Consider the following 18,622-nt stretch of genomic DNA (forward strand, 5'->3'; position numbering starts at 1 on the left):
CTGTGTGGTGCATTACGCAATCCGAGTCCAAAGTCTACACACAGCCTCTTTCTGTGATGGTTCCTCCCTTCTGATGATACGATATATCAACGTGTCAAATGCACCTATGTGGACCGCTAACTCACGTCAATTAAAATGTACAATTTCCAACGATTTTGGTGTGAGATTAACACTTGACTTTCTGGCCGTTCACAAAAAACTCGTGGGCTAAAAGTCTGAGCTATGATAGATTTAAAGACTACATTCCGAATTGTGTGTATCATTTATGGAGACGAGGAAAACCATGTATATGCACAATAATCTACCAGGAGAAATGCTTTGATACTTTAGAGCATTATAAGTTATAGTGTTCCTAGTTGCATCTGTTCAGTTAGACATTAAAATGGATTGATCTGAACCGTCCATTAAGTTTAATGTAACCATGCATGAATCACACTTATCCTATGATCTAATCCATCCTAATATTTACACTAATCTATTTAAGACTATACTAATCAATTTAAGAAGCTACACGTGCTTTGAATTAGATGCATGGTTTCTATTGTTTACTATGGTGTGGCCCACATGATGAAGAGCTAAGTCCGTTTTCTTGACTTTATTTGTTCATGTGGCCAACTTCTTTGACTACTGGATTTTGCACGGAGTTGACTAGTTGGCCGCTAACCTACAGTCAAGCCCATTTGGAAATAATCGTGGCTTTAGACGCTGCCTTTTACCCAGCGTGATTTGGCGACGTCCCAGAACCTTACGTCATGAAGTTAGATTTTAGGACGAAATTGTGCCTTTTTTATTATTATAGCAAAACTGAATTTTTTACAAAACCGAGCAGACAGTTGTTAAAAGCAAAGGTATTTTCATATTTCTTAATTAGTCCATACGAACGAGGTCTACTGTCGTGCTTAAGGTTTTTTTTTTTTTTTTTTGCGTCCAATAAAAAAGGTGGGTAGACGCAAAAGCCCAGCCATTTGCATGACTACCTACAGGCAACCGAACCACAACATCTAGTCTAGTACCGCCTTTCGGCCAACATCACAGTTGAGTAGAAATCAGTACAATCAAAAGTATATATGGGCCCCAAAATGAATATCTACCTTCTTGAAAACCAGGTTGATTGGCTTACTAAGTGGGCCCCACATGTACGTTGAGGTAGACCATAGGCTGTCCATGGTTTCAACGGAGTGGGCCACCTGATGAGATGTTCGGCATGGTGGGGCCTACTGTTTCTATCGTGTTGTGATTGGAAACGGATTAGCTACTCACCCTGCCACTAGCCAATGGCTAGTGGTTGGTGCTCTGTGGGCCCCGCCATGATTTTTGTTTCATCCATGCGGTCCACCCATTCGTAAAGATCATTTTATTGTTTGAGCCCGAAAATGAGGTTGATCTAAATCTCAAGTGGACCGCACCGCGTTGATTGAACGCTCACCATTAAAAACTTCTTGGGGGCCCCAAAAGTTTTGGATAAAGCTGATATATATATTTTTCCCTTAATCCAAGTCTGCATGACATAATCAACAAGTTAGATGTCAAATAACCATTACAGTGGGCCATAGGAGGTTTTTAACGGTGGACATTCAATCACTACTGTTTTCCCAAGGTGTGGTACACCTGAGATTTATATCTACCACAGTTTTCGAATGAACCCAAAAATTATATTTCGAAATGGATGGACTGCATGGATAAAACACATACATCATGGTGGGGTCCACATAGCACCGACCACTAGCGACCTCGCTGGTGGCAGCGTAACTAGCCAATCCGCGTCCATTGTGATTCGGTGGCAACAGCTTAATAGGTGAGTACCTAAACGTGGGGCCCACCTTGTTGCATTGTTTTTCATATCCAAGCCATCCATCCATTTTTTTCAGATCATTTCAAGGCATATAGACAAAAATGAATTAGATCTAAATCTCAAGTGGACCACGCCTCAGGGAAAAGTGATGATTCAATGCCCACCATTAGATGAGTCACTGTCACTTCAAAGATGGGTGATGAACTATCCCATAAGGGTAAAGGGGAGAGGGACGGGTAGGGTTTTGGAAAAGGTACCATGCGCTCGACCTCACGAGTCCGTCCCATGAGGTCGAGCTGTGTGGGCCCTACCGTGATGCGTTTCGAACATCTACCCCATCAGTCAGATGCACCATTCCATCGTGGGCCTAGGTCTCAAAAATCAAGTCAATCTGTGACTTGTGTGGGCCACACCACATACAGAAGTGGAGAGGGGCCGTGCACCATTAAAACATTCATAACCATTTTTTGGGCCCACCGAGATGTGGTTTGCAAATCCAGCCCATCCATTATGTGTGTCCCACTTGGATGAGGGTTCAGACCAAGTTTCAGATGCATGCAAATTTCAGGTGGACCCCACCAAGTGCTTTTATATGTTTTAACGGTGTCTTCACATGATTTTGGACGGTATGGCCCACCTGAGTTCCGTATACGGCTGATTTTTGGGATATCCCATAATTTAAAGGGGACTCATCAAATGCACGGTGTTAATGGTCGACACGTATCACGGTGGGGCCCACACAGCTCGACCTCAGGGGAGCTTATCGTGAGGTCAAGCGCATAGTACCTTTTCCCATACACACACACACACACATACACACACACACACACTACTCGATGAAGTCGGGTTTTGAGCCGAGTCGGGCCAAATTGGGACCTATCTGAACTCGGCTCGTACTCAGTTTCAGGTTGAAAATGGCCTGTCCCGACCCGAACTCAGTTCCGAGTCGGGCCGAGTCGAGCGAGTTAATCAGGCTAGCCCGGTTTGTATACAGCCCTACGCATTATATGTGGCCGTTCAATTCTTACAACTGCGCCCATGGTTTCGAAATCTAGACCAGTGATTTATGTTGGCTCACCGTGGATGGATCATGTCCCAAAGATATGGTAGAGAATTAGGTGTTACCCGTGTAACACCTTAGTGGGCGTTACCCTAGCCGTGTGGGGCCCACTTTGATGAATTTGTTGTTTTCCGCCATTGAACTGGATTAAAAAATATAAGTAGATCCAAATCTCAGGTAGACCACACCACTGGAAACAGTGGTGAATAACCATTAAAAACGTTTTAAGGGTCATAAAAGTTTTGTATCAAGCTGATATTTGTATTTTTCATTCTTTCATATCTTCTTTACCTTATCAACAGGTTGGATTATAAATAAACATTACAGTGAGCCCTAAAAAACTTTTAACGGTTGGCATTCAATCCCCATTGTTTCCTATGTGTGGTTCATCTGAGTTTTGAATTTACTTAGATTTTTGGGAACACCTCCTAAATGGCCTGCAAAAACTGATGGTATGCGTGGACATACAACATATCATCAAGGTGGGCCCCACGGTAAGGGTAACACCCATTAAGGTGGCTTAACCTTGAAATTTAGTAGCCTCGGATGGACGGCTAGGAAGAGAAATACATCAGCGATCCACGTTCAACTAAGAAAAAGTCAAGTATTTGCGCGACGGTCAATCGGAAATGGGACAACAGACCAATGGCCTTGATTTCCGTACCATGGATGCCATTGTCAGAAATTGAAACCCGCCGCATATCACGGAAACACATGGGTAACGTGCCATATAATTCGGCGGCTCGTTGTACGTGCGGTCCACTGCGGCTCAGATGATGAATGATCAGATGATCGGAACCGTCCATGATATTTAATATATAAAACTAGGCTGAATAGGTGATTGTGACCATCACTGTCTATGGATGAACTTGGAACAATGAACAGAAGATTTTCAATGGCTGAAATTCAACTCCAAAAATCAAAGGCTAGGTTCATCTATGACATGTCATTACAAGATTATAGATTATTTCTGGTAATCAAATCATAGGATCATATCAGCATGTGGGACCCAGTGAGTGTCGACAAACACAAAGTCCTGAATCGCGACTAAGGCAAAACGAACTCTAGCTACTTCTGTGGACCGGAGAGGTACCTAACTTGCATACTTTTCAAAGAGGAGTTAAATAGATTCGTCTCTATCACAACACAACGTCCACGTGGCAAAATAAATTGTGTATCGGGACCGTACATCTAGTGGACCCTAACTTGAATGGACCATGGTTAAAAACTCGTCCACAAAGGGATGTTTCTAAGTATTTAACTGTAGCCTTCAAATGGACAGTATGACACAAAATGAGTTTTGCTGGTTACATTTAGGTAGGAAATGAGAGCCTATTATGATAATTCTATTAGTATGGTTTTTGAATAATGGGCCACCTGAGGAAGGTTCCACTAGATGAACGGTTCTGAGTTTATGTTTCCACGTGGGCGTGTGGTAGGTGGCTCTGACACATGATTGACTAGGACTCTGAACGAGTATGTTACGCAACGAAGGAGCAGCTAAGGTTTACTACCTGTGTGGCCCAATTTTGAAACGTTAGATCAAATACAACGACTGTACCAAAACTAACGATACATCCATCTTTTCCCACTGACATGTTAGAATAACAGAACATTTGATCCGTGGAAAAGGGGGTTAACACGATGATAATTAGATTAATCTACTCATTGTTTTGAAGACGATGTGGAAATCAGTGGATAGTCAACAATATAAGCCAGCGTACTTTTGTGGCTTAACAATGACCGGATAGGACTGATTTTCATAATGACCGTTCATTGTGATGTGCTACACTTTTTACGTCGAATGGATCTTCTACAGATGTAAAATATGCGTGGGAAAAAAATGGCCGTATTAGAATTTCTGATACAAGCAGCTGTATTTGATTATTTCTAATTTTCAAAAGTAAAATTCCAGTTTGCCGGGAGATTTTAGTTAGGCACCGGTCTTTTCACGTCCTGTTGTAGTCCATGCCTTAGCGTATAAAACGCATTACTTCTCCTTTGAGTTCTTTGAAAGCTTGAATAGAGCTAAAATGGGCCATCTGGTATCAAGATGTTGTTTGGTGTGGCCTTTGATCATGGGCGTATTGAGTTTTATTGTGATCCGTGCTTATGGAGAGGATTGGCGAGAAGACCGCAACATTGGCGACAGTAACCTTGATGGAACGTTTCGGATGGAGCAGATCAAGGCTAGGATCCTTCTTCGTAGCAGAATTTCTCCTTCTCCGGCACCGAGTTTCACACCAACGGTGATGATCGCATCTTGTTCTTGTCCATCTTAGTTTTTTTTTTTTTTTTTGGTTTTTGTTTTTTGTTTTTTATTTTTTATTTTTTTTATTTTTTATTTTTTTTATAATTATTTGTGGTTGATCTTAGTAGTATTTTTATTGGTAGGCAGAGGATTATGTTGGGTTGTATTGTTTTTCCTGTGTTATTGATCACAAATGAGTTGTATACATGTGGGGATATGTATCAGTGATCCAAACCGTTTATATGATGGTCCTCACTCGATTGGGGAAACCCAAAAAATTCCCAGGTGGATCATTGAACTATTTTTCTTTGAGCACGGACTATCAAAATCACCATCTCTTTGTGGGCCATTGATCTAACTGCTAGGATCTTACAATCTTGAAGATCTTTGAGGCAAGCCCCATCAATTGTTTATCTAATCCAGTCACCGGATTGGATTACCCAGTCATGACCCCCGCATTTAGTGGCACCCTATAATTCCTCTGATGATACTGCATGGATCCAAATCCAACCGTCCACATGCCAACAAGGTACACGAGAGTCTCTGGACCGTTAATCTGATGAGTCATTCTGTGAATTTATCCAACTGATGAGTGGACTGGTTGGATGAATATCCACTTGAAGAACGGCCTGGATCTTACACATGGTGAATATCATTCGTTATGTATGATCATAACGGTAGTGATGATGATGATGGGCCATGTTACTGCCATCGATGATGACTACGACGATTATAATGCTAATATTATCGTTGTGGATGCAGATACTCCCAAGATCACGTGTATATCATGTGACCGTCTATGGCGCGGACCCCACCGGCAAGATCGATAGCACGGATGCGATCATGAGGGCAATTTCAGATGCATTTCAGGCACCTGATGAAGATAGAGTGTTGATGGCGGGAATTACTGATCTTGGTGGTGCACAGGTCCACCTTGATGGAGGGATATACAAGATAAGCCGTCCATTGAGGATGCCTGCTTCTGGTGGGGGAAACCTAATGGTACGTACGTATGGATGCACGTATAAGCGCACTCACGTGTGTAAGAAAGAAATTACAAATTAGTAAATGTGCCAGCGTGGCACATGGACATGCGTTTAAGCTGCCCATACAGAACTTAGGTTCCTTGGCTAAGATCATCTCTAGGTTTGCTAATTCCACACGAGTGTGGAAGCTGTACACAACTATAGGTAGAGTAATATTCCACCGGCCCATTTGGATAGTCTCACAAGTCAAGTCAAATCCCATCGTCACCACAGAAGACCGAGGGGTATCAACAGCCAGGAACTCCATGGTGGGAGCTGGGTGGGCCCATCGTGATGTTTGTGAGAAATCCATTCTGTCTATTTATTTTGTGAGCTTATTTTAAAACACCCCACCAAAAATTATTAGAACTAAAACTCAAGTAGGCTGCACTAGAATAAAAATCGGAGAACAAAATTTCTACCGTTACAGCTTTTCCAAGCTCTACGTTGATGTTTATATGCCATCCAAACCGTTTATAATATCATTCTCACTGAGATGAAGTGAAAACACAGAAAACTTAGCTTTGAAACAAAACTTTTATGGTTGTACTAATTTTTCAACGGTGGTTATTAAATTGCCACAGTTTCTTCTCGTGTGGCCTAATTAAGTTATGGATCGGCTTATTTTTGCCCCGATGTCTTATGAGCTTGCAAAACGGATGGACTGAGTGGATTTCCCACAAACATCACGGTGGCCCCGGCCATCAACCCAGAGAAGTCAGTTGCTGCCAAAGGCTTCCGCATGTAGGCAGATTTCCTGAGAAAGCCTTCGTAGAAGCTGGCAAACTTGTTGACTTAACCAAGTTTTGTGGGCCCACTATGATGTATATGTTATATATCCACACCGTCTATCTATTTTGAGATATCACTTTAGGTATCAACGCACCGCAAAGGTCCACGCAATCCGTCTCCCTGCCAACAAATATCCACGAACCTGCTTTCGGCAGGCAGCGGATTGGTTGGTGTACCACATATCACCGATCTGTTTGGTGTGTTTACGTCACCAAGTTCTGTGAGTCCATCACGAGGTATGTGTTATATCTAAACCGTCCATCCATTTAACGATCCCTTAGTAAGGCTTGATCAGTAAAATAAGACAGATCCAAAGATAAGTGGACCACACAGTGAAAAGCAGTGGAGGATTGAACGTCTACCATTGAAACCATTTTGAGGGTAACAGAAGTTATAAATCAATTTTATTTTTTTTCCTTTTCATCTCGGTGTGTGTGACCTATACGAGTGTTTTAACGGTGAGAATCATTGTCTCCACTGCTATTTGTGACGTGGTCCATTTGAGATTTAGATATTATTCATTTTTGAAATAACGCTCTAAAATGATATCTCTAAGTGGATGAACGGTGTGGATATAATAAATACATCATCATGGGGCCATGTAACTTTGATCTTTTTTGAACCGTTCCTAGGAGCTCGAGGAGAGTCCGTGCTCTTCTTCGCACGTACGACACATACACACTAGCCAGTTCCGTGGTGTGTGGTGCACCAGCCAATCCAATTCCTGGATGGTCTTGATTTTTAGATTCCATGGTGAAGATGAGACAGCATACCCGACGGACGGTGTGGATCTCATGAAAGTTCCACCCACATGGCACTCAGTCCACAAGTTACTAATATGATTTTAATTTTTTTTTTGGGTGACAGATACACGGCGGATCTTTGCGAGCATCTGATGATTTTCCAAAAGATCGGCACTTGATAGAACTATGGCCATTTTCATCTACAAAGATGGACACTGCCAACTACATTCCCATGCAAGAAGCCGTTAGTGCATTCTCCTCATCCTATGAAGATATTAAACTCAAAGACCTCATGTTAGATTGCAGTCTTAGAGGTGGGGGTATTTTAGTCATTAACTCACTTAGAACTACCATAGACAACTGCTACATTACACGCTTCACATCTGATGGTATCCGAGTCCAAGGTGGCCATGAAACCTACATCAGAAACTCCTTCCTCGGCCAATACATCACATCCGGTCGTCACCCCAATGAGAAGAACTTCAAAGGTGTAGCCATCAATCTCATGGGCAACGACAATGCCGTCACCGACGTCGTCATCTTTTCTGCTGAGGTAGGTGTCCTAGTTTCCGGCCAGGCTAACGTGCTCACTGGAGTTCATTGCTACAACAAAGCAACAGGTTGGGGTGGGACTGGGATTTATCTACGGCTACCCGGACTGACCCAGACCCGGATTGTGAATTGCTACATGGATTACACTGGCATCGTTGCAGAAGATCCAGTGCAACTTCACATATCTGGCACGTTCTTTCTTGGAGATGCTTTTGTGACACTTAAGTCCGTGAATGGTATCGCTCGTGGTGTCAGCATCGTCGATAACATGTTTGCTGGAGGTGATAAGGGGACTCCGATTGTGAAATTGGATGGGTCCTTCACAGACATCGATCAAGTGGAGGTTGATCGGAACGATGTGAAAGGGATGGTACTTAAATCAACGGTCGCTAGGGGATCGATAGAAGGGAACAAAACGATGTGGGCTATTGATTTTTCGCGGGTTCTCTTGTTTCCTAACCTCATCAAATATGTGCAATACACATTGCAAGCGACCGCTTCGTTCCCTAATCACGCATTGCGGAACTCATCGATGAACCGTGTCGTCATTGAGTCGGATGTGCCGGTGACTGCTACTGTGCATGTGTATGTGCAACAAACAATGGGGAGTATTGGATGATAATATGAGACTATCTCAACACTCTTGAATGAAGAGGAAGAAGTCTCGTTCTTTTGTTATTTTATCATATATCAATTCGTTATTTTAATGTAACCAATGTAATCAGAATCATTGTTAAAAGACTCGGCAACTCGGGTTTTGAGTACGAGTTGACTCAGTCGCTTTGGGTCAGGCTCATCTGAGTCTTAAGACCGCCTGTCCAGAATTCTTCAAACAAGAAATGATTTTATACAATGAAATTGTTTAATGGCAGTGATTCTATGAGTGGTGGGGCATGTGTGGGGGCGGAAGACTTGTGATAGATCCAGGCATGTGGCATGTGTTTCAGAGATCCGGGGCATTCTTGGGTTAGGTAATCCATGAACAAGCCATGGACAAAAAATGATGAATCCAATAGGTCAAATTTGCGTAAGAAAAGTGTATTGGAACTTGTAAAAGTACATAGAGATGGATCAAACAAGATCATCACAATTGCACAAGCAAATCTACTGGATAACACTTCAAATATACGGAAAGAACCTATGTGGAAAAAAACCTTGGCATGAAGCGATAATACATTATAAATAACAAACTTATAAGAAATAAAACCTAATCAATTCAAAGCCCCCAAAAAAAAACCCTAGCTTTTTCTCTCTCTAAAACCATCTCAAACTCTTACACATGTCTAGCGTTCACCTTAATCCCGATTACCCACCCATATATTTAAGCGAAAACTTGAAATAGAAACCAATTGGGCAAAAATATGCAAAATTGCGCAACTCATTGACCGGTCGAAACACTTCGATCGGTCAGGTCAACCTATCGACCAAAGTTTTCAACCCGTTAAAAACTCCAAAAACTATCCAGAGAGTTTTGTCAAAAATCGAATTATTTCAAGATCCTTCAACCTGTTGACTGGTCAACTGACCATGTTTTAGCAAAGATTTTAGGCATCCGATTTTCAACCACCATGATTATAATCTTCATGTTGTGACACTTCATGTTCGATCTTCCATCTTTATTTTGTCTCTATTATAGCTCCATAATCATCGATTATCATGCACAATCTGTCTTCACTCTATCTTTGCTAGACTCATAAAAGTCACATAAAACTTAAATTTCTCTATAGAAACCACATTTGAAAGCATGCCAGACGGATTTACGCTTGTATGGATCTTTGCTATATGCGGATGATACCCTAATCTTCACAAATGGAGGTAAGAGATCGCTCCAAGCGATTAAAAAATTCTTGGACTCTTTTCAAGCTTCCTCGGGCCAGAGTATAAACCTGTGCAAATGTTCCTTTTTCTGTTCAAAGAAGCTTCTAAGAGATAGAATCAGATCAATCGAGGCACTCCTTGGCTTTGGAAAATCTTTGTCTTCGTTCTCATATCTCAGTGATCTTATAGCGTAAGGAAGACTAAAATCCAGTGATTTTAATCCTCTGATTGATAGAGTTGTGGGGCGTATTAATGGGTGGAAGGCCCAAATTTTATCATAGGCTGGGAGAGTGGTCTTGGTGAAGAACGTCCTCACAAGTATTCTGGTCCATTCTATGGCGGCTATACATATCCCTACGAAGGTGTTGAACTTAATTGAGAAGTAGATGGAAAATTTTTTCTGCGGTTGGACACAAGGGAAATAAAAATGTCACTGGAAGAATTGGAAAGTGTTGGTTATGCCTAAGGATGAGGGAAGCATTGGCTTTAGGAAACTTGCGGACATTATGAAAGCTTTTCGTATTAAAATGGCCTGGTCGATTAAATTTGGTCAGAAGAACAATGTGTGGAATTCATTCATGATAGCTAAGTATCGCCACGACTTGTCTTCAGGGCTTTTGGCTCGTTCAAGGTAGTTATCATCCCCCCTGTGGAAGAGAATCAAGGAATTCATTCCTATGGTGGAATCCCGGGTTCAATGGCAAATAGGTGTTGGCCTCTACAATTTTTGAAAATCGAATTGGACTGGGCTAGGGCCGCTCGAGCAGCTGGCTGAAGTCGAGGTGCCAGTTGGATTGCTCGATGATCAGGTGCGTCAGGTTTAAACTTTTCTATAAGAACCACCTTTGAAAGTATGTTAGGCAGATTTACGCTTGTATGGATCTTATCAAGAGTCACACCACCTTTCTCTAGCACCTATCGGATGAAATGATGATATACATCAATATGTTTGGTACTAGAATGGTAACCCAAGTTCTTTGCCAAATTGATTGCTTTTTCGCTGTCACAATGAACTGGCACAGCCACTTACTGAAGTCTAAACTAATTTATCATTAATCCCCTCAACTAAATCGTGTTCATAAATGCGTTCGTCATTGCTATATACTGAGCCACCTATCTTTGTCATCTTTGGATTGAACAACTGTAGCTTTAGATAGAAAGGATTCTCAAGAGACTTATCCGAATAGATGTTCTCTAACTTGGTCCATGTATAAGCTGAAATCTTCTCTCTCATAACTTTGTACATGACTTCATCCATTAAACACAATTGGATTGAGATATTGGCCTTTTGATTTAACTTGTTTCAATTTTATCCTTTCATAGTTTCTGATCGCTTTTTAAGAAGTGCATTTTCCAATCATTATTAAATTAGGTCTTTCATCTTCACCTTCCACAGTTTAAAATTGTTTTTCCTAGAATACTTCTCCGCATCAAACTTCATGTTAGATGTCATGGATACCTTACCTTCAGATTCAGTATACTTCCCAATGTTAGCTCAGATACAACTTGTTAGGACTTACGAAAGCATGCAGAGAGAAATCAAACAAGGGAATCTCACAATTGGATAAGCAAATCCAACATAGAACACTTTAAATTTATGTGGAAAAATCCTTGCAAGAAAAAATAACAGCACAAAGCGATAATGCATTATCACTAAAGAAGTTACAAGAGATGAAAACCTTATTGATTCAAAACATCACGAGAAAGGAAAAAAAAAAAAAACAACTTCAGCTTTTCTTCTCTCCAAAACCCTCTCAAACCTTTAAGCACGTTTAACATTCACCCGAATCCTAATTACACCCATATATTTAAGTAAAACCATAAATAGAAACAAATCGCACAAAAATGTGCAAAACTGCGCAACCTGTCAGCCTATCAAGTCAACCAGCCGAAACGCTTCGATCAGTCGAGTCAACCCGTTGACCAGAGTTTTCGACCCGTCAAAAACTCTAAAAACTATCCGAAAAGTTTTGCCAAAAATTTAAATTATTTTGAGATCCTTCGACCTATCAACCAGACTATCAACTCATCAATAGCTTCTGTTTCAACATAAATTTGAGGCACTACGTGAAAAATGGGAAAAAATGACGGATTTAGAGACGGTTCTGGACCGTCTCTAAAATTGCTTGGTTTAAAGACGCTTTAGAGACGGCCGTAAACCGTCTCTAAACTTTTAGACGGCCCTTGACCATCCTTAATATTGTCTTAAAAATTTGAACGTCCATAAATCATTTAAAACGGTCGTTGACCGTCTTATATGGGTCATTGACCGTCTGGAATAAGAGAGGAATAAGAGACGGTCTCTGACCGTCTTATATGCCGCCATTTGAGATGGTCAAAGACCGTCCGTATTAGAGACAGTCATTGGCCATCTCTTACTGGGAATTTGAGACTGTCATGGACCGTCTCACTTAGAGACGGTCATTGGCCGTCTTTTCCTGTAATCTGAGACTGTCAAAAATAGTCTGTATTAGGGACGATTATTAGCTGTCTCCATTTGAGATTGTTAAGGATCGTCTCATATGCGGTCATTTGAGACGGTCAAAGACCGTCCGTATTAGAGACGGTCATTGGCCGTCTTTTATTGGTAATCTGAGACTGTCATGGACCATCTCAATTATAGACAGTTATCGACCGTCTTTTACTGGTTTTACCAGACACTCAAAAATAGTCTGTATTAGGGACGGTCCTTAGCAGTCTCTATTTGAGACTGCCAAAGACCATCTCTATTAGAGACGATCCTTAGCCGTCTCATAGTGGTCATTTGAGACTGTCAAAGACCGTCTGCATTAGAGACGGTCCTAAACCGTCTCTAATGCTCAAGTCAAAAATTAAGAACAAAAAAATTTATGAATTTCGAAAAAAAAAAGAAGTTAAAAGGCTTAGAAAAATAACTAACAATGTTTAAGAAAAAATTTTAAATTTTGAAAAAAAACGTAATTTTATAAAAATCTAGATATTGAAATAAAAATTAAGAACTTTTAATAATGTGATAATTTTGAAATAAAAATTAAAAACTTTTAATAATGTTGATAATTTTGAAATAAAAAAATTTCGATAAGAAAATGATATTTTGAAAATGAAAATCTTAAAAGTTAAACAAAATTGTGAAAAAATTAACAAATTGCAAAAAAATATATATTTTAAAAAAGAAAAGCATATTTTGTATTTTGAAAAGAAAAATTAAAAAGTTGTATAACAAAAGTGATATTTAAAAAATGATATTTTGAAAAAGAAAATTTAAAAAATTAAACAAAATTGTGAAAAAATTGACAAATTGTAAATAATATATATATTTTAAAAAAGAAAACTAGATTTTGTATTTTGAAAAGAAAAATTAAAAAGTTATAAAAAATGATTTTGATAAAAAAATGATATTTTGAAAAAGAAAATTTAAAAAATTAAACAAAATTGTGAAAAATTGACAAATTGTGAAAAAAGAAAACTAGATTTTGTATTTTGACAACAAAAATTAAAAAGTTATATAACAAAAGTGAGATTAAAAATGATATTTTGAAAAAAAAAAAATTAAGAAATTTGTGAAAAAATTGAAAAATTGTAAAAAATATATATTTTTTTTAAAAAAGAAAACTAGATTTTGTATTTTGACAAGAAAAATTGAAAAAAAAAAAATGGAATCTATATCAAATTGAATGGATGTGGCTTACAATACACAAGGTGGGATTAAAAACATGTAAACGTGAAAAGAAAAAAGAAGAAGAAGAAGAAGAAGAGTGTTAACTCGAGGTTAAGAAAAAATATACACGTTTAAGAAAGAGGAGTGCAAATCAAAGTTCCTCAATACCTTGGTAAAAAAGAAAATGGTCTAAATTCAACGGTAATATCAGATGGTTGAGATTATCCAATCATTGTGATATTAAAATAAGTGTTCTACCCAATAGAATAGATGTGCCCTTCAACACAATAGGAGTGCAGACCAAAGGAGATTGAAGCATATAGATGTTTAAAAAGAATAGTACAAGTCAATGTTCCTCAGGATAGTCAAAAAGAAAATGGTCCAAATTAATCCAACGGCAATTTCAGACAGTTAAGATCATCCAATCAGTGTGACCTTTGGAGAGGTACAGGTATGCCAGGTGCAGGGTGGGTGAGTTGCCAACATTAAGAATTGGTACCAAATGCATACATTAGTATAGGCCATTCTCATGTTATCATTTTTCGGCTATTAACTCGTATTCTCAAATCCCTAAACCTAAACTTACACCTAATCCTAATCTCAACTCCCTAACCTAAACCTAAACCTAAACCCGATCCCGAACCCGAACCCGATTTCCTAAACCTAAACCTTAACCTATTCTCAATTCCCTAAACCTATTGCTTATAACCTAAACCGAAACCTAAACCTATACCTTAACCTAAACCTAAACCTAAACCTATAACCTATAACCTAAACATAAACCTAAAACCTAAATGTATTCTCAAATCCCTAAACCTAAACCTACACCTAATCCTAATCTCAACTCCCTAACCTAAATCTAAACCTAAACTTGAAAACTCAAACCTAAACCCGATCCCGAACCCGAACCTGATTTCCTAAACCTAAACCTTAATGTATTCTCAAATCCCTAAACCTAAACCTACACCTAATCCTAATCTCAACTCCCTAACCTAAACCTAAACCTAAACTTGAAAACCCAAACCTAAACCCGATCCCGAACCCGAACCCGATTTCCTAAACCTAAACCTTAACCTATTCTCAATTCCCTAAACCTATAGCTTATAACCTAAACGTAAACCTAAACCTAAACCTTAAACTAAACCTAAACCTAAACCAATAACATATAACCTAAACCTAAACCTAAACCTTAACCTAAACCTAAACCAATAACCTATAACCTAAACCTAAACCTAAAACCTATGTATTCTCAAATCCCTAAACCTTAAAGCCATTCTCTCTATGTCATACCAATCAGGCTTTTATCTCTACATCACACCAGTCAGGACCAGGCTTCAGGGTTCTCTCTACATCACATTAATCAGGTGTTAGGCCCAGGCTTCTTTTGCTTTAAGACAGTCTGAAAACTCAGCTGTTGAGAGCAGTAACAGTAGCCTTGTCTTGTACATCCATTGGTGTCACAACAGTGAAATAGGAAAAGGCATGCATGTTTTATAGATTTTGCATAATAACATCATTAGATGAAATACCATAACTCAAAATAGTGAATCTACTAAATCAAATCCTAGTTAGGCTTAAGTCTACTGTTACACATATATTCTAATTGTCTTCAAGCCCCATATGATCTAAGAAATAGTAACAGCAAATACAAAATCTGGAATCTTGAGCTACTTCAACTGACCACACAATCTGTTTTCTTCTTCTCTATTGTTTCTACAACAAGATTTCTTTTCTCTGATTTCAGTTTGAATCTCTCTCTTTGTGTGTGTGTGTGTGTGTGTGTGTGTGTGTGTGTTATACACGCTCCTGAAACTAAGAAAGAGAAAGAAGAAGAAGCACAAACCTGCTGCCATTCACTCGACCGTTCCATCCAAGCAATAGAAGCTGATGGCAAGAAATCCCTCCCAAAGTCATTCCTCTGCTTGTAAAGAACTGTCATCCCGTCCACTTCAGCAGCATTCCATTCCATAATCCTCTCCATGAAACAAGCCTCAGGGACCGGATCTAACCCCTGCGAAACCCTAATTCTCCCAATCCTCGAAAAATCCATGCAATACTCCCCTAAATCGCCGCCTTCTTCCACATTCCTACCAAACGTGGCCCTGCTCTTTGATCCGTGCCCACGGATCTCTGCTTCCTTCACATCCTCCTCATCATCTGCCTTCCTCGACATGAACCGGATCATCTCATCCCGCTCCTCAACGTTCTGCCGCAGCTTCTCGATACAAATCCGCAATTCGGCCTCCGATTTCTCCATATCCTTGATTCGGAGCATCGGATCACCAATTTTAATGATACTTACCTCGATCGAGAGAGATGTTCCAAATGGAAGGTAAAGATCTTAGGAAGAGAGACGATTTGGTGGGGATGAATTGAGGTCGAGTGAGAAAAGCTAGCAGAGATGGAGTTTCACGAAGTGAGAGAGAGAGTCATTGAATTCGATCAAAGATGAGAAATGAAATTGGGGATTTCAAATATATAGGGTGGGGTAGACTGACAGGTCGGTAGCGACATCACCAACTTCTGTGGGCCCCACCATGATGTACGTATTATATCCACACCGTCCATCCATTTGGAGAGATCATTTTAGAGCATGATCTAAAGAATGAGTCAGATCCAAACCTCTAGTGGACCCCACCACAGAAAACAGTTTTCTCAAAAAGGAAAAAAAAAATTCAAGATTCTTAATTTTCTTTTTTAATTCTAAATTTTTTTCAAGATTACAAATTTGTTGAAATTTATCAAAAAAATTTAAAATTCTCAATTTTTTCAAAATTATCAAAAAAAAAAAAAAAAAAATCAATTCTTAATAGTTTTAGAAATTCTTAATTTTTTTAACAGAATTTTCAATTATTTGAAATTACTCAATTTTTTAAAATTTTCCAATTTTTTTCAAGATTCTCAAATTCAAAATTCTCAAATTCAAAATTCTTATTTTTTTTTTCAAAAATTTTCAAAATTTTTAATTTTAAAAAAATTCATACTTTTTCATAATTATCATTTTTTTATTCTTAATTTTTCAAAAAAAAAAATTCTTAATTTTTAAAAGTTCTCAATTTTTTTTAAAAAATTCTTAGTTATTAGAAAATTCAAAATTCAAATCTCTTCAAAACTCTCAATTTTTTTTTTCAAAATTCTCATTTTTTTCACAATTGTCTCAATTTTTTTTCAAATTTCTCAATTTTTTCATAATTGTCAAAAATTTTAAAATTTATTAATTCTTTCAAGATTCTCAATTTTTTTTCAATATTATTAGATGTAGACTTTTAGCCTAAGTTCATATGCAACTGAGGCTAAAAAGTAGACTTTTGGCATCGGTTCCTATGCAACTGAGACTAAAAAGTGGACTTTTTACCTCGTTCCTATGCAATTGAGGCTAAAAAGTAGCCTTTTGGCATGACTCAAATTGAGAAATCCACTGGCTTGAATTTCACAGTCGGTGAGCATTCATGATTTCACGAAGCTACACGTGAAAAGTGCAAGCCATTTTATAAACATATGAGATCTCTCACACATATCATGTTAGCATGTGTGGTGTGTTTGTATTCATGGACACTTGATTGTTGAAGTAGGACTGTTGGATATTTTTCATTTTAACCATCCAATAAATGTCCACCAATCTAGTCAAATCATCAAATATCACCATACACCAATTAATTTAAATTACAGGCATGCCATTTATACAATTTCTAAGTGCCTGCGTAACATCCATCACATTTTGCCAGAGTACCAAAGGTAGACATTTTTCCTCGGTTTCAATGTAACTGAGGCTAAAAGGTAGACTTTTCACCTCGGTTCCTATGCAACTAAGGCTAAAAAATAGACTTTTTGCCTCGGTTCCTATGCAACTGAGGCTAAAAGGTAGACTTTTTGCCTCGGTTCCTATGCAACTGAGGCTAAAAGGTAGATTTTTCGCCTCGGTTCCTATGCAACTGAGGCTAAAAGGCGCCTCGGTTCCTAAGTAACTAAGGCTAAAAGGTAGACTTTTTGCCTCGGATCCTATGCAACTGAGGCTAAAAAAATATACTTTTCACCTCGGTTCCTAAGCAACTGAGGCTAAAAAATAGACTTTTCACCTCGGTTCCTATGTAACTGAGGCTAAAAGGTAGACTTTTCGCCTCGGTTCCTATGCAACTGAGGCTAAAAAAATATACTTTTCACCTCGGTTGTAAGACCCGTGTCCTAATCCGTCCTTCTCTTAGCTTCCGCGGTCCTTCCTGTTCAAATTCCGCAACCTTCGCACCGTATTCGGTATTTGCGCATGATCCTAAGCCAGGTCCCGCGCACCGACGTCGACTCGATCCGAAACTTATGTCTTGGCGATCGCGTCGTCGCCGCGGTTCCAACGCCGTGACTTGCGCACCGAACCGATACCCAGGTCAGAAGATGCTGATCAGCGTTTATTCCGAAGAAACACCGCGCGTTGCGAATTTCGAGGGAATCTCTACACAATTAGTCCCACTAATTAACCATAAATGCAACCATACCTCAAAGTACTTCACCCATTCCCTCTTTTTCCAAAAGTCCACCATCTTTCCACCTCACCATTCCTCTTTTTCTCATTTTCAACCTCAACCATCCCTCTTCTCCACCAATTTCAAACTAAACCATACCCCTCATCACTTCTTTCTTACAACCATCACTCCACCCATCCCTCCACCCATTATTTCTATCTCTTCCTCTCATTCTCTAGCAAATTTTCCAAATCCCATGAGAAATTTCACTCATCCAACACTCCCTCTCAACTTCAAGTGTGGCCCACCCTCTCATCTCCAATCTCAACCATTCATCCTTCATCAATCTCCATTAAAAGTGAAGGTAAGGAGCTAAGGAGTCCAAGGGAGCTAGGAGAAGGAAGATAAGGTGGGTGTTTTTCCATTAATTTAAATTTTAGGGCCCACTTGTTGGTGGGACCCATTTGGATGTATGTGATTTAATCAAGAGGGCCCATA

At 39.2% G+C, this 18,622-nt stretch overlaps 1 protein-coding gene across 1 annotated transcript; it reads left to right on the plus strand.

Moving 5' to 3' along the window:
- Positions 1-4,847: 4,847 nt before the first annotated feature.
- LOC131236452 (polygalacturonase QRT3-like) lies at positions 4,848-9,081 on the plus strand. Its single transcript, XM_058233668.1, has 3 exons — positions 4,848-5,101; positions 5,866-6,105; positions 7,788-9,081. Exons 1-3 carry the CDS (start codon positions 4,886-4,888, stop codon positions 8,832-8,834), a joined length of 1,503 nt encoding a protein of 500 aa, XP_058089651.1. The 5' UTR covers positions 4,848-4,885; the 3' UTR covers positions 8,835-9,081.
- Positions 9,082-18,622: the final 9,541 nt, after the last annotated feature.

This window comes from Magnolia sinica, chromosome 1 (genome assembly GCF_029962835.1).
Source record: "Magnolia sinica isolate HGM2019 chromosome 1, MsV1, whole genome shotgun sequence".
In the NCBI taxonomy this organism is placed as follows: domain Eukaryota; kingdom Viridiplantae; phylum Streptophyta; class Magnoliopsida; order Magnoliales; family Magnoliaceae; genus Magnolia; species Magnolia sinica.